The sequence below is a fragment of the Brassica napus genome, chromosome C3 (genome assembly GCF_020379485.1).
Source record: "Brassica napus cultivar Da-Ae chromosome C3, Da-Ae, whole genome shotgun sequence".
Lineage (NCBI taxonomy): Eukaryota > Viridiplantae > Streptophyta > Magnoliopsida > Brassicales > Brassicaceae > Brassica > Brassica napus.
The window spans coordinates 7,491,808-7,507,353 of NC_063446.1; the positions used below are offsets into that span (position 1 = coordinate 7,491,808).

Consider the following 15,546-nt stretch of genomic DNA (forward strand, 5'->3'; position numbering starts at 1 on the left):
TTTGAATTTGGATTTGAATAGATTTATAAGTGTTTTAGAGAGTAAAATACAAAGAAACAAATATTGAGTTATAGCTTGTTATTTTGAATGGATTTGTCTTATAAATTTTTCTCTAACAAAAAATGTCCAATATCTCACGTATACAACAAAAATTTCAAATAATCCATGGCACTTTCATCATGCAATATTCTATTATAACACCAACTTCCATTTTTCAGTAGAATATGTCATCGTTTTTTTTTTGGTAGGAGTATGTCGTTTCTTTTGAACAAAAAGTTATATTTCCTGATTTTTTTATTTTCTATTATTTCTATATTGATTTTCCGTTTTCCATAACATGTGTCATGATTTCTATATAATCTTCATTATACACACAAAATTTTATAAACACACAAATACATAAAACCTAAAACCAGAAGCATCAATGGGAGAATCACATCAAGAAACACAAGACCCATCGCAAGAACGAGAAAAAGGTTCATATATTCAATGGAGTCCTGAAGAAAATAAAACTTTGATCGATTTACTTTTAGATGTTGTTGCTTCGGGTTTGCGTGACAGTAATGGTACATTCAGCAAATTTACGGTAGAGAGACGAATTCTACCTACTCTCAATCGAATGCATGGATGCAATATACTTTGTTTTATTATAAAGCTGAATTTATTACAAATCCATTTGATTGATTTTAATAATCCATTTATTTTGATTCTGAATTCCGTATGTTTGATTTCGAAATCTATATGTCTGATTTAAGAATCAACGGATTTCTTAAATCCTAGAAGAATTCTCAAATCCATTAAAATCATAGAACCAATAACCCCTACTAACTAAATTTTTAAGAAAATACTACATTCTCTCCAAATTGAATTATCAATCTTCTATTTGTCTTAATATGTTAATTTTGTTCCAAACATATATTGCTGAAAATTGAATGTAAATAAAATTTTGTAAACTTTAAGAATATTTATTTATTTGTACCATCCAATACATATGTTTTATTTTTGAAACCCCGTATTAGGAACAGTCGATTAAAAGTGAGATTAATACCTTTTCAATAATTCTAAATTGTTTTAAAATTCTACAATATTTTTTAATGTAACTAAGAAATTCTCAGATATGTAATTTTCTTGCAAATCATTATAAATAATGTTCCCATCTCATTAGTTGTTTTCTCGATTTTTATTAACACCATTTTATCTTTTCAGTGCTATAAATATTTTAGATGACTGCTAACTTATTAATCAAAACTTCTTTTTTTTTAACCACAAATACTTTTATTAATTGAAACCATAAATGGGGATACAAGAACTTCATTAACCAAACATGAGGAATATTAAAAACTCTGATTGTTGATCTTCGAGTAAGGCTAGGATGTCAGCTGCTTGATTTCTTTTTCTGTTTACATAATCGAGAGAGCTTTCAAACAATAAGAACCAAATTTGTGTATTGGCATGCATGGAAGTTAAACTTACAATATATTAGTTTTAAATGTAAATTTGCAATTTAGAGATATGCGCTACAACATACGTAAGTAATCCATATTTAAAATAAATTAATCTAAATTAATGCGAGAGTGCATATCTTCAGTTCAATATAGGGTACTCCTCAATGGGCAGCCACGAGGCCTTATAACCCCTCAGCGGGGACTACGTCAAAGAGATCCATTATCTCCTTATTTATTTATCATGTGTACTGAGACTTTAATTACAAATATAAAAAAGGCAGAATGGGTGAAACAATTAACCGGTATGAAGGTAGCAAGAGCGTGTCCAGAAATTTCTCATTTGTTATTTGCAGATGACAGTTTGTTCTTTTGCAAGGCAAACAAAGAAGAATGTCAAACTATTCTCAGGATACTAAAGGATTATGAGACTGTTTCAGGGCAATAAATTAATTTTCAGAAATCATCAATTCAATTTGGACATAAGATTGATGAATCCAGCCGTCAAGAGTTGAGAGATATTTTGGGAATTCAGAACCTAGGCAGAATGAGTTCTTATTTAGGCTTGCCAGAGAGTTTAGGAGGATCAAAGATACAAGTGTTTGGTTTTGTCCAAGATCGTCTGAATAATAGGGTGAATGGTTGGACATTTCGATTTTTCACCAAGGGGGGAAAAGAGGTGATTATTAAATCGGTGATCACGGCCCTGCCAAACCATGTGATGTCTGTGTATCGGTTACCGAAAGCTACAGTTAAGAAACTAACGAGTGCAGTAGCTCGGTTTTGGTGGAGTCCAGGAGGAAGCACAAGGGGCATGCATTGGAAATCATAGGATAAATTATGTGTATATAAGGATAATGGTGGGCTAGGATTCAAAGATTTGACTGATTTTAATACGGTGATGCTTGGAAAGCAATTGTGGAGGCTGATAGAGAAGCCAAATACGCTTTTCTCTCGAGTTTTCAAAGCACGGTACTTCAGGAATGCTTCATCCCTGGAACCGATTCGCTCATATTCCCCGTCATATGGCTGGAGGAGTATTTCTTCTGCTAGATCTATGGTTTGTAAAGGACTAATCAAAAAGGTTGGAACAAGGTCATCTATTTCAGTACGGAATGATCCTTGGATCCCATCCACTCGCCCGAGACCAGCTAGCAAAAACTTTCATAATAGTTACCCGGACCTCACAGTGGATTCTCTCATTAATCAGGAATCCCAAACATGGAACTTACAGGCGATTAGGACATTGGTGGAACCCCAGGATGCAAAAATGATTGAAAGTATTCCTTTGAGTAGAAATCAGATGGAAGATAGGAATGGGTGGCATTTCACTAATAACGGGAAATACACAGTACAATCAGAGTATCAAGTAGAAAGGGTCTATCCAGATAAGGACAAACAACCAGAATTTTATGGACCAAATGTGGATATACTTAAGGCATTTTGCTGGAAAGTTAAGTGTCCTCCAAAGTTAAAGCATTTCTTATGGCAGTTGGTGACAGGTTGTATAGCGGTAACAAAAAATCTAAAAGCGAGAGGAATACAAGGAGATACATGTTGTGCACGGTGTGGAGATCCAGAGGAATCAATAAATCATGTGTTCTTTGAATGCCCCCCGGCACGTCAAGTGTGGGCACTATCCAAGATTCCATTGAATCCAAATCTTGATTGCAACGGCTCCTACAGCTTCCATCAAGAACCCAGAGCTTACCCGAGGGAAGAATCTGAACCCAAGCCCAGAGCAAGCCAAAAAATAGAGACCATCGGCGGTACGAAGAGAAGCCGTAAACCAACGATGCCATCGTTCAGTATCTTGCGCCGAAGATTACCACCTCCATTGCAATCCACTGGGACCGTATACACCCATCTAACCGTAAAATCATTAGAGATGACAGATCGGAAGACGGACAACCCTCCGAAGGAAAAAAATCCGAAGCCACGCTCAGAACCCGGAGCCTAACTAACTAGTTCTTCGAGTAAGATTGGGTTGAAGCGGAAGGATATTCGCTTTATTAGCTAAGGCTGATTGAATTGCTAACTGAACTTAACCTGAGCCGTTAACCGCCCTCAAGTGACGAACCCAAGCTGATGGATTATTTGAGAAGAGCAAGAGGCGGAGCAGGCCACAACCGCCGATACCATTCTGATTTGAAGGATGAGGAGCTCCTGGGGCTAAGGACGTAGCCGAAGCGGACCAGAGATAACTCACCAACGCGCTGCCACAAAGACCCGGCGGGACGAACTGAACCACCACCACCGGAGACCTCCATGCGCTGCCAACAAGGAGAACACAAGACGACACAACAAACAGACCAGAGAGAAACCGAGATTTACCAGAACCGGCGAACCCGGACCTCCAACTCGACACGCAGAGAAGCTCACCCCCAGACACCGCTGGAGGACGAACATGACCGACGAGGAGCTTATCGACGCCGCACGCGCCTCTACGCTCGAAGCATCTAACAAAGCGCAAAGGAAAATTTCCGGCTTTACTCCATCAGAGTCTGGGTGACCACAACGCTGGAGGAGACCGTCCTCAAGCCGCCTCAGCCGTCGCGAACCGTAGATCTGAACAAGAGCAAACCAGATCTGAAGCGCTAGCCAGCCACTCCCTCAGCCGTAGAAGACGGAGACAACAAGGGGAAACACCGAGAAGAGAACTGAGATCCCGGCGGCCGCGACGGAGGCGGCGGCCGCCGGAAAAAGCAAGCCAAACCCTTGTGCTGCTGGTAGAGAGAGGTTGGAGCGTTCACGGGGAGGGAGAGAGAGGTGCCGAGGAAACATAGTAGAGAAACTTATGTGTCAGGTTGCTAGCTTCTGTTTGATCCTTGTGTATCTTCAATCTTTAAACAGCTTATCCTGTTTGTAATTGCCTATAATTAGTGTGAACAAATCATAAAAACTTTTTGCCTCTTGAAATTTTCTTGTATTTTCACTTAGTCATTCTATTCCCAAAACAGCTGAGATACTTGGAAGATTTCATCAAAGGCAAAAGCTCCCCATCGTGAATCCTGCAGCCTTATGTAGTTGTGTGCATCAGCAATCATCTGAGGTCCTAGTTGAGTTAATAAGCAGGAGTACACATCTATAAAACGGAGCTATATTTTGAGTCAAAATGTCTTAACTACTACTACTACAAAAAAAAAAAGAGTAGGTCTATGCTTATCAATGTTTGTAATAAAAGTATTGCAACAGAATGCATTATACATAAAACGACCAGGTCCCATTTGGCAAGATGGGTTGACCGATCACTAGTTTATATAATACTACCAAAAAGATTATTAGTAATATATATAGATAACACTTTTCACCATAAAACAAGTTCTCTTTTTAACAAGAGGTTTGGTCCTTTCAAGCTTGGTATACACTAAGTTCATAGACAGCTCAATTTCAAGATACCATCACTAATTAATAATTAATTTGATTAAGCTAAGACATAATACCTTCTCTAGCTTCTTTAATGAGAAGATAAATAAAATGGTTTTCTTGTTTCTCTCCCTTAGATAAGGTAAAAAGGTAGGTTTTCAAAGTCAAGATGGTACCAACTATTAAAACAACACTAACAACATGCACATATTCTACTCTCAAGTGTTTTTTTTTTGTCTTATCTCAGGTGGTTTCATAGAACTCTCTCTCCCTAAAACCAACTCACAAACATAGTGAAAAAAAAAACTACAGATCTTTCCCTTTCTTATCTTCACGGTGAAGCTGGAACATGATCTGCAGCACCAGTACCCGGAGATGAAGCAGCTTCTTCTTTCGAAATAGCAACGTAATTTGTAGGAGCAGCCGGCCTGTTGAGACTCTCCCTTCTCCCTCCTTCCTTTGCAACAGACCTGCTTCCGTTCTGGTTTGCATTCAATGATAAACGCCGGTTTGGTGTTCCATTGGCTCCTCCGTTGTTAGCTCGTGCCCCCACCGGTTTCTTTGCACTGACCGGTCTCGCAGGGCTTGGCCTGGTGCTGAAGGCAGTGTCTTGCTCTACGTGTGGCTGTTCTTGAACCTTCTTTTGTTCCTGTTCGTTAAGACAAAACATGGGTTTATTGCATGTCATGTTCACTTTATATAGAGTAGAAGTGATGAACTTTACCCTCAGCCTCCGTTTCTCATCTTCTCGTTCTTGCCTAAGCATACCGTACTCGTCTAACATAGCTAGCAGAGGAACACCATCGTATGCAAAGGACATGTTGTGTTCCTCTTCCCAAGCTCTGGTCTTGGCAACCAATGTATCAACCATTGCTTTTCCACAAACATAAAGATCCGTTAAAACAAGAAAAAATCTTCACGTGTAATCTTTAACTTCTTCTACACTTACCAGGAATCTTGCTAACCAGAACACGAGCTTTCTCAGCTCTCTTGAGGTTCAAATGAGCGCCTCTACTTGCGCTGTACCTGTTCTGATCCTGTTCTCAAGAACCAAACTCAAAGTTAATGTTTTATGATGTATCATAGTGTTTAAAAAAGAATGCATTATTTACCCTATTGTAGTCTTCTAACCAGCTCTCTTCTTCACAAGCAGACATCCATTTCTCAACACGGTCCAAAATATCCTTCCTACTAAACGCTTCTTCTTTGGCCTTAGCTATCTGACTATCCATATCTGCCAATAACTCAGTAGGCTCAACGTTTCCAGAGTCAATCAGTGACATGATCCTCTCGCGAGCAGATTCAGGGTTTGTTTCCACGTGAGCGCGAGCGTATATCTCCTCAAGCTCAGTCTGTTTCTTGAAAGCTATTTCCTTCATTCGGCTAGCTTTCAGCTGGTCAAGCCTATTCACTTCAACCTCGGCCTGCTTGATCAGATCATGTGCAAGAGCACCTCGTGTAGTGACCTCATCTACTGAAGCTGAGATGTTACAAGTAACATAATCAAACAGATCCCTTTTCTCATCAGGAGTATCCATCAGGTTCCATAGATCAATTAGCTGAGTAGCCAGTTCTTGAAGCTGAAAAACAAGATACACAAATTCTCATCATCTTTGCATGTTTCAGCTCAGATAATGATGCAGAGTAGGGCTGGGATTTTGAACCGAACCAAAACCGCCGAATCGAACCAAAAGTTTTGGTTAGTTCGGCTAGGAGTTCGGTTCGATTCGGTAGGCTTTTTTAAAAAGTTTGGTTTTCGGTTTGGTTCGACAATCGTTACTTTGGTTTTCATATAAAAAGAAACAAAAAGAATTATAACTAAACCATACCAAAAGACCCGAATCGAACTAATGGAGCTAAACAAATTTCAAACCAAACTTATCCGAAATTTTAGCAAAATTAAACCAAAATATAACCGAAATCAAAGACTTCAGTAGGATTTTCAAAACTGAATATTGAACCAAACTTTATTCCAGGTAAATTCATAAAATTTATGTTGAACCAAACTAACCAAAAACCGAACTACCCAAACCCGCAGGCCTAGTGCATAGAGATTTGTCTTTTTACCTTTTGTAGTCTTTGCTTCTTATCATCTTTAAGAGTCAATACTGTTTTAGCCAACCTCGAAAGCGTCTCATTGCTAATGCTCTTGGCCTGGACACTGGTTTCTTCACCTAAGCTCGGATGAACTTCTTTGACAGTGTTTAAGAAGTCCAAACCAAGAACAGCGCATAGATCATGAACACTACTCACAAACTCGAGCACCTTCTGCAGCCTATCACTCTTCTCTTTCTGAAGCTCTTGGAGTTGGCTATGGAAATCATCTAGTTTCTTCAGAGACAAATCAGACTCATCGACTATAGGAACCTCACTACTCAAACCACCAGCAATCTCTCCACAGATCTTCTGGATTTGTGATTGTACATCAGAGAACTCTCTGACTCTCTCATCTTTCTGTTGCCACAGTTGTTCAAGAGCAGGGGCTATAGCAGCAAGCTGTTCTTTGATCGTTCCAGAAGACTTATCCGGCTGCAACAAAAACACATGTATCATCAGTTACATGTTCCACTTTTAAAGTTTGGGACAAGAAGAAGAAAAAAAAACTTACAATGTCATTAACAAAGCTTTTGTCTCCAAGAGAGGTTGTGAGGCTGGATTGTTCAGCATTGGCATCTGATAAGGTTTGAAGAAGCTCTGCTCTGGATTTGGCAGCCTGCTCAACTTTCCTCTTGTAGACATGAAGACACTCTTGCTCTATTTGAAGAAGTAGCTTGTCTCGTTCCTCGTCGCTCTCACCAACTTCATCCCAAATTTCCTATTGAACAAAAAGTTTTTTCACATTACACAGAAGGTTGAGTAAAAGCCATGCAGGTTATATAGGAGATGATTGTGAGGTTTACCTGCAACTTTTGAAGTAAGGTACCACAAGTAATCTCCCCAAGATGAGGACTTTCAGCATCAGTGGCCACCATTGTTACGAAATCAGAAGGTTTTCTGCAGACAAGATCAGACCAAATTTACTAGGTGGAGACTACCATGACTAAACTAGCTTCACACAGTGATTAATGAACATTGCTCTCCACAGACCAAACAGTCAAAACATTATTTTTAAGCGTGACCCAGAAAGCTTAAGAATGTAAAACCTACAAGCCGAGTAAAGAATCAATAGATAACTGAAATAAAAACACGAACTTAAGGGAATCAAAACAGCATTGGTGATGAAACCAAAGCAATCAAGAACTAAAAGAAAGAAAACCTCACAGTAAGAAAAAAAAGAGAGAGAAGATTTAGTTACCGAGATTGACACTTCCAACACTCTTCTTCTTCTTGTTGTAGATCTGAAGCTCTGTGACGACAATATAAACTCACTATTGGGAGTGAGAGAAAATGTTATTGAAGGGAACAAATTTATCTATGGATGGGAGAGGTGGAAGAGACGGGGAGGTGGTGTGGGACCCATAACTTTTGTAGTACGATGGAAACTCCAATTAACAAACAGCCAAAAACAAATATTTAACCCCTATTTCCCTGCTCTATTACACAACATGACACTGTTTACAGACGCAACTGTGTCTTCTACTCTTCCTTGATTTTGGTGCTTTGCTTGTTTGACCACACAAGTTTAGATACTTTCTTAACAAAGACAAACATACAAATGTCTCTATAATAAAAATGGAATTATATATGCAGTTTGAAAAACTCATGACGCTGTATCTTTTTGATCAAAAAAAAAATACAATACAAAGTTCGTATAAAAATGATGGGAATTCTTTGTAAACCTGCCAGCAATTTTACACACGTTGGAGATGGGTTAGAGGCGATGTAATAATTATAAGGATTGGTAATGAAAATTAACATTTCGTTTTTTTTTTAGTTTGAAGTTTGAACAAAATCACGGGAAGTAGCTTTGGCAAAATACCGGTAAAACAAGCAGCAAAAGTTATGAGAGGGAACGCTAATTAGTCAAGAGTCAAATAAACCAAACTAGAAAAGATAAAGAGTTATGTGACAAACAAACAAACAAACAAGTCATAGTCAATGTTCGTTGGCAAATTAAATATGAAATCGACATATATACTTATACATATGCCATATATTGATAAAACACAGATTATAAAATAAAATAGAAAGTGAACAAAAACTATAAAATAAAAATGGTATTCCTAGAAATCATTTATTGCAACTGATGAATTAATATTTCGAACAATTGTCAATTATAACTTTTATGTTGTGATACAAAAACTAAAAAAATCAAAGCTTTTTGCAATAATTCGAGAACAAAAATGCTCATACAAACCAGAACATGCCAATCATGAAACATACATTACTATGCTAATCAACGATCGAGTAATGTAATGAATGTCAGCTCGTTCTTTTAACCATTCTAGCACTTTTTGCTCCTTCTCGTGTACCTAAACCACCAATTCAAGAAGAAAATCTCCTCTCAGTTATCTTACTTACAGAGTTACAGTCAAGTAAATGATCCTACTTAGTTCACGAGAGAACTAACCTCGTCTTTTTCACACGTTCCTCATCGTACTCTTGTTTATGTTTCTTGAACTCTGTGATCGGGTTCGGGTTCTCAAACTCTCAACTAGTTCATCTGTTGAGAACTTCAACCAAATTTTTTGACAACGTTTTTGTTACTATTTTTGTTTTGTTTTGTTACTCTCTCGGAGACAAGACTCTTTGGCAACAATTTTCACAGTACCTGCTTCGAGGGTGTGCCAGAGGTGCAATAGCAAAGGGCCCTACTTTCTTTTACCACAATTTCTTTAAAATTCAGGGTCCAATTTTTTTTCTGAAACTGTTGTTATCCAACAAATATACAGAGGAATGCGAACTAAAGAAAAAAAATATGTGTGGCTTTGGGTTGAAAAGAGAAACCACAAACACGTGACTTTAAACTATTTAATACTACAACTCACAAATTTTTTACAAGTCATTGATTTCCTGGTTTTAGCATTATTTTAAGCAAAATTTTTACGGATCTATGAATTGTATAGCACCAACACTTTGAGCCGGGCCTGCTGGAACTTCAACACTCAATTTCACCAAGAGATTGAACACTGCATCCATTCTCATTCATACCAAAACCCAATCCCACACAGACAAATAGACAACAAAGCTTTATTTTTTCTAACACCAGCTTAAAGTTTTTCTTTACACGTGAATTTGGCACTTTTGTTTCGTTGACCCGGAGATCAGCGGGAAGCTGGGTCTTCCTTAAAGCTGTGTAATTTACATATATGTCCTTAACCAGCTGCCGCTTTAAAACGCTGCGTTTCTAAAGACAGAGAGAGTAGTTTAATAAAGCAACTATATTCTTGTCCGAGCAGTGACAGCGAGAGAAAGAGAATTTGCTTGCGGAGATGGAAGGCGTAGGGTCGAGACTGAGCCGGACGACAAGATACAGTGGTCCGTCCGCGACGGCGGTTTTCAGCGGTCGTGTAAGGAGGTGGAAGAAGAAGTGGGTAAGTGTCTCAACTTCATCCGTCGGCATTTTCCGAGCATCTAAGCCCAACGGTCGAAGCGATTCTCAACACCATATGCTTCTCCATAAGTGGACCCCACTTTCCTCGACGACGGTTACTGACTCCGGCGAGACGGAGGAGCCGCCTAAGCGAAGATTCAGATACGCTCCAGTAAGCTTTCCCAAATTGGAAAAAAAAAAAAATCTATTTTAAGGGCTTTTCTTGTGTGGTAATGATTCTATTGATATTTGTAGATTGCGATGCTTGAGAATAGAGAGAAAGTGGCCAGTAAGGATTCTGAAGCTGAAGCTTTAGGGGAAGAGAGTGATGAATTTGACACTGATGAATCTCCATTGCACAAAGGCTTTGAGCTGGACATGAACATGACAGACACCGACCAAACTAAGGTGATAAGCTTTCAAAGCCAGCTATATTTAACTGGTATGGTACGAAATTATGATCAGTGTTGTTGTTCATACATGTTCTTGTTACTTCCTCTGCAGGAAGCAAAAACAACTCGTCACTGGAGACTGGGGCTGTGTCTGAATTCTCAAGGGGCTGAAGAATGAAGAGAATCATATTAAAATTGGGATGAAGCAACAGTATGTAAAAGTCTCAGGATTTGGTATTGTTCTAGCTATTAATGTCTCATGATGTGACTTATTCTAGGCTTTTGTTGCACTTTGAACCTTCTGGATCCTTAGGTATTGTGTCCCTAGTTAGAGGAAAGCTCTATATGTGTAGTATGAGTATGACCAAATAGCCTGCCTGCCTCCCTTAGAATCATTTCATATCATTCTTATGGATTTGATGTTCCCTTTTTATAACTTCATGAGAACAAATGTTACAGAACCAGGCTTCTCTGGAACTGCAGGCAATGTCCAGCTACTTAATGGGATCTTGTTCATCCTATGAATATGCGAAGCTGAGAAACAGAGTTTTCAACTATAGAAAACAAAAATAACAAATTTTCAGGAAGAAAGAGAGCAAATCCTTGATAGTTTAGTACCCTTTAGGACATGAGCAAACGTGCCTTCTGGTTTCGAAGCATCTGGGACATGGAACACTACGTTATGCCTTGTTGGATCAAACGGTCCATTTAAAGGATCTTGTTTCACCAAACCAGATTTCTAAAACACCTTGCGCTTTCACAGATGAAATTGCCTTCTCAGTATTGAAGCCCAAAGAAAAGACCAACCTTATGATCCATTAGAAACTTTTAGACTAGGGTTATAGACTCATATATATATGTTGTTAACAGTTCTGAAGTTGTAATTTTGGCTGCGCTTTCTAGCAGCCTCTCTTCTCATCTTAATGAATCATCAATACAACTCTTGAATCTCTTGCAGACAACCCAAAGTCTTTCCCTTTCTGTTCTTTATATTTCAATAAAGCTCATTGAGCTATCTTAGTTTATGTTTCAATAAAACACATCTCTATCTAGTTCTCAAATGTTCACACTCAGATTCAGTCTCAATCTTATGATCTTTGTTTTACCTCAATGAACAAATATAAGGCATGTTTTATTAAACCTCTGCTAATTGTTTCTCAGTCATCTCCACTCCTTCTAAAAGGGTTATCAACAGTGGAGCAGCACCAACCGAATCTTTTGAAGTGTCCATCTTTGAAAAGCTCTCCTTGACAACAGAAGTTTATAAGATGCATTTCAGAAGTTCATCATAGTAGAGTTCTAAATCAGACTTCCCTTTCACATTCATTGCTTACAGATTTTCACCCCCGTGAAATTATCTCTGCTTCATCAAAATAAAAGCATCTTGTGATAAATTCTCAAGAGGTTAAACAGAAAATTGTCAAGAGGTTTCTTTGTTTGAACTTTGAGCCACTGCATAGGCTATTAGCCGATTGGTTGCTAACTCAGCATAATTGTACCGATTCTAGTTGCGACAGATTTCACTAATAAATATATCCGAAACGATTGATCTTTTTGGAAATGTCATTTTAGCCGTGTGTATATCATTTGTCCATAATGATAGATTAACGATTACACTAAACAATGTTGTTAATAGATTGCGAATATAATACAATACGTATCCGTAAGATGAACGACACATCGATCGATCGATCGAACTAACATTCGAGCATCGAGTAATTAAATGTCACAGTGCTGGATGAAATTTGATTTCGTGTATATACTAGCTCGTACGTAGAGGTTGAAGTTAAGAAAAAAATACTGAGAACTCTATTAAACGATGAAACCAGCCAAATATACAATAGCGAAATGAATTCTACGCATATAAATAAATAAATAATCATTACTCGAATGAGAAAACAGTGTACTCTTAAATAAATAACGAGAAAATGCTACTAATTTAATCCGCTCGATCCTCCATAACCATTTCAATGCCCGGTTGGAAACTCGCATTTCCCGTACTCTACAAACACGAATTGAGCGAGATATAACAAAATCAATTTAATACACGTAAAACTGATTAGTGTTAATAAAAATGATCATTTTGAGAAAGAATAGGAATAGAGTACGTACTGGGAGGTTGCGAGACTACGTAAGCTGCACCACCAAAATTACACGTGCCGACACCACGCGCGTTCTTCTGATAGTAACTGTTGAACGCGTAAGAAGCGTGCGCCTCTAACGACTCCGGATCGTAACACGTGGCACCCTTTTGAATCGGACGGCAATCAGCGCCTCCTTCGCCACAAGCGTAGTCCAGTGCTTCCTGAAGCTTCTCCTTCGTCGTCTTCCCGTTCGCCACGCACCACGTCTGTCCCACGTGCGACGGCGTCTTCACCGGAACCTTCACTTTGCTATCGCTCACCGGCGTTACCGTAGCGGAGAACGGAACGTCGTACACTTTGTTCTCGTTCGGGTAAAACAGCCCGTAGTTTCTCTCAGACGTGGGCCCCGTTTTCTGGTTCTCGTTAAACAGAGCGAACAGATAGACGTTAAGCGGCTCATTCGATTTTAACGGCGTTCCGTTACCCGTCAACACTCTTTTCACCAACCCGCCGTTATAAGCCGCCGCGTTAGCCGAGCCGGCGCCGATCTCGTTCTCGTCTCCTGCAGAAGGCCATCCCGTCTCCGTCACCACGAGCTTGACGTCGTTGAATCCCACGGCGGCCATGGCCGCGAACACGGCGTCGATCTGCGCGTCGAAGAGACTGTTGTACTTCAAACCGTTACCGGAATCTACATTGCCGGCGTTCTCCTTGAACAACGCGTAATCCAACGGGATCTTATCGGCGTTAGCCGCGTACGCGAAGAACGGGTAAGCATTCACCATCAGATGCGACGACGTTTTGCGGAGGAGATCGAGCATCGGTTTAATAACCGGTTCGATTAAATCTGGTTTAAACGAACCGGCGGAGGGTGGATACGAATTCGCCAACGCGCTCAACGCAATCGGCGACGAGATCTTAACCGATTCGTCGAGATTGAACTTAACCAAAGAGCTGTGAACGTTCGTCATAGCTGCGACGAGGTACTTCGTCGTGTTCTTGGGATCGACGAACACTTCGTTCCCGACGGCGATCGCTTCGATATCAGTCGCCGGCGTGTACTTCTTCACGTTCTCCTGAACCCAATTGTCGGTGTAGCTCTGATCCGCGGCGGCGGCGGTGAGATTCTCGTTGGGGAGAGAGACGACGACTTTGATGCCGGAGTTTGCGAGCGCGGTTAGGACGGTTTTGTCGGTGTCGAAAAGCTTGACGCGGTTGATTCCTTGGGATTTCAGAAGCTCAACCACCTTCTCCGGCGCCGGAAGGTTGTCTGCTATCCGGCCGTAGTTCACTCCGATCATCCCAGAATCTGTATAAGAAACAAAAATAAATGAAGATGATAAGAATCCAACACGTGGCATACTCGTGAAGAGTGAGATGATGATGAAGATTAACCTGCATGTGTGAATTGGATTGCTGAGAAGCATGAGAGTATTAGGACAGAGAGAACTAAGACAGCCATTGTCTGTCGCAGAGATTGAGAAATGTTTGTGTTTTCGGATGAGGCGAAGCTGTTGGTTATATAGTGGATGTGAAGAGGGAGTGGGTAGGACCCACGTGAGATGTTACTCGGTGACGTGTGAAAGTTAAATATTAATTTTTATTTTTACTGCAAATTTGACCGTTTCAATCGTACTGATTGGAGCTGTACCAAATGTTGTCAGATGGTGGGGTACGTGACAAAATTACCATTCAATTTAGATTGTTTATTTAATATTATTACTGCAGCTTTGTATGCTTTTGGAGGATTTTCTTAACGTTATGTATGATTATAAAAATGGATTGTAGTTTTCTCTTTTATCACGTTAGATCACGTAATCTGACAAGAGAGTAATTATATATATTAATAAAATATTTTTGAATTTTGATAATGGTATGAATGCAGCGTTAATGAAACCCACTACAAACTTTGAGCTATACGTAACTCGGTCAACATGTTCACTAAAGGCAAATTAACCATATATTTATTCGATGTTAATAACCAATGGTATTAATAACTTGTTGGAAAACAGCTGATATAACCGTTAAAGTTATAATTACAATTATATATAGACGACGAATCTGGTCGGAGTAGGGATAAATGTGATCCGACGCATTAACTTATCAACCCTACCATAATAATTTGATAAATTTTCTGGTTTATTGTTGGAGTATTACTATCTCAGTTGTGGTTTTACAAAGCAGGTGTTTTGACGCTTTCAACGTTAACTAATAGTCTCTTCATTTTTTAATAGATGACATTTTAAGATTGTGGACATAGATTTAATTTATTTATTTTTTATATTTTCTAAACAAAAATATTATTATTTACTTACTTGACCACAATTAAAAATTAATAAAATAGAATAGATAATATCACTGATTATATAATATTTGTTGTTAATAAATTTTACATAGGAAAAACATCATTTAATTTGGAAAAGAAAAATTTCTAAAAAATGTCAAGTATTGAAAAGAGAGAGAGTATTATTTTAATTTGTTTTGATGTAACTACAAATACCTTATTTAAAAATCCTTTGGTTTTAATATTTTTTTAAATTTAGTCAATAATCCTTGTTGTAATTAACTACAATTACAATATTAAAGTATTTCTACAATTTGTATTTAAAGTTAAAATAAACATATATAGTTACTCAAATTTATATTAATTTTATAAAAATAGTTCTCTTTATGTATTACTAAAGAGTGTCAAAATGACATTTTTTATGATATGGATGAGTAATAATATTTACTACATAATCAATTCATAATGTTAAAGAGCATTTTGTCTTGTCCTCGAGTGAAGAATC

At 38.6% G+C, this 15,546-nt stretch overlaps 3 protein-coding genes across 4 annotated transcripts; 1 reads left to right on the plus strand and 2 right to left on the minus strand.

Annotated features, from left to right (window-relative positions):
- Positions 1-4,911: 4,911 nt before the first annotated feature.
- LOC106345993 (65-kDa microtubule-associated protein 1-like) lies at positions 4,912-8,355 on the minus strand. Its single transcript, XM_013785230.3, has 8 exons — positions 8,104-8,355; positions 7,709-7,802; positions 7,417-7,623; positions 6,876-7,337; positions 5,921-6,388; positions 5,758-5,845; positions 5,533-5,681; positions 4,912-5,457 (listed from the first exon to the last, which is right to left on the minus strand). The coding sequence occupies exons 2-8, from the start codon at positions 7,778-7,780 to the stop codon at positions 5,140-5,142; spliced, it is 1,764 nt and encodes a 587-aa protein (XP_013640684.2). The 5' UTR covers positions 7,781-7,802; positions 8,104-8,355; the 3' UTR covers positions 4,912-5,139.
- Positions 8,356-10,105: 1,750 nt separating this feature from the next.
- On the plus strand, positions 10,106-11,134 carry BNAC03G14330D. Its single transcript, XM_013790888.3, has 3 exons — positions 10,106-10,453; positions 10,537-10,689; positions 10,786-11,134. The coding sequence occupies exons 1-3, from the start codon at positions 10,181-10,183 to the stop codon at positions 10,849-10,851; spliced, it is 492 nt and encodes a 163-aa protein (XP_013646342.1). The 5' UTR covers positions 10,106-10,180; the 3' UTR covers positions 10,852-11,134.
- Positions 11,135-12,459: 1,325 nt separating this feature from the next.
- LOC106345994 (glucan endo-1,3-beta-glucosidase 12) lies at positions 12,460-14,296 on the minus strand. Of its 2 annotated transcripts, XM_013785233.3 has the most exons (3): positions 14,153-14,296; positions 12,786-14,066; positions 12,460-12,675 (listed from the first exon to the last, which is right to left on the minus strand). In XM_013785233.3, the coding sequence occupies exons 1-3, from the start codon at positions 14,217-14,219 to the stop codon at positions 12,641-12,643; spliced, it is 1,383 nt and encodes a 460-aa protein (XP_013640687.1). In that variant the 5' UTR covers positions 14,220-14,296; the 3' UTR covers positions 12,460-12,640. The 2 variants fall into 2 exon arrangements, with proteins under 2 accessions (XP_013640687.1, XP_022568508.1); XM_022712787.2 differs by lacking the exon at positions 12,460-12,675 and having other exon boundaries at positions 12,724-14,066.
- Between the last annotated feature and the right edge of the window lie 1,250 nt (positions 14,297-15,546).

What these genes read in the sequence shown, in the direction of transcription:
- LOC106345993 (XM_013785230.3), bottom strand. Translation starts at nt 7,780, where the DNA reads ATGGTGGCCACTGATGCTGAAAGTCCTCATCTTGGGGAGATTACTTGT. An exon ending in CCTTACTTCAAAAGTTGCAG is followed by an intron (nt 7,624 to 7,708) that starts GTAAACCTCACA and finishes TTTGTTCAATAG; the next exon opens with GAAATTTGGGATGAAGTTGG. An exon ending in TCTGGTTAGCAAGATTCCTG is followed by an intron (nt 5,682 to 5,757) that starts GTAAGTGTAGAA and finishes TTTGTGGAAAAG; the next exon opens with CAATGGTTGATACATTGGTT.
- BNAC03G14330D (XM_013790888.3), top strand. Translation starts at nt 10,181, where the DNA reads ATGGAAGGCGTAGGGTCGAGACTGAGCCGGACGACAAGATACAGTGGT. An exon ending in GAAGATTCAGATACGCTCCA is followed by an intron (nt 10,454 to 10,536) that starts GTAAGCTTTCCC and finishes TGATATTTGTAG; the next exon opens with ATTGCGATGCTTGAGAATAG. An exon ending in CAGACACCGACCAAACTAAG is followed by an intron (nt 10,690 to 10,785) that starts GTGATAAGCTTT and finishes CTTCCTCTGCAG; the next exon opens with GAAGCAAAAACAACTCGTCA.
- LOC106345994 (XM_022712787.2), bottom strand. Translation starts at nt 14,219, where the DNA reads ATGGCTGTCTTAGTTCTCTCTGTCCTAATACTCTCATGCTTCTCAGCA. An exon ending in AATCCAATTCACACATGCAG is followed by an intron (nt 14,067 to 14,152) that starts GTTAATCTTCAT and finishes TTTCTTATACAG; the next exon opens with ATTCTGGGATGATCGGAGTG.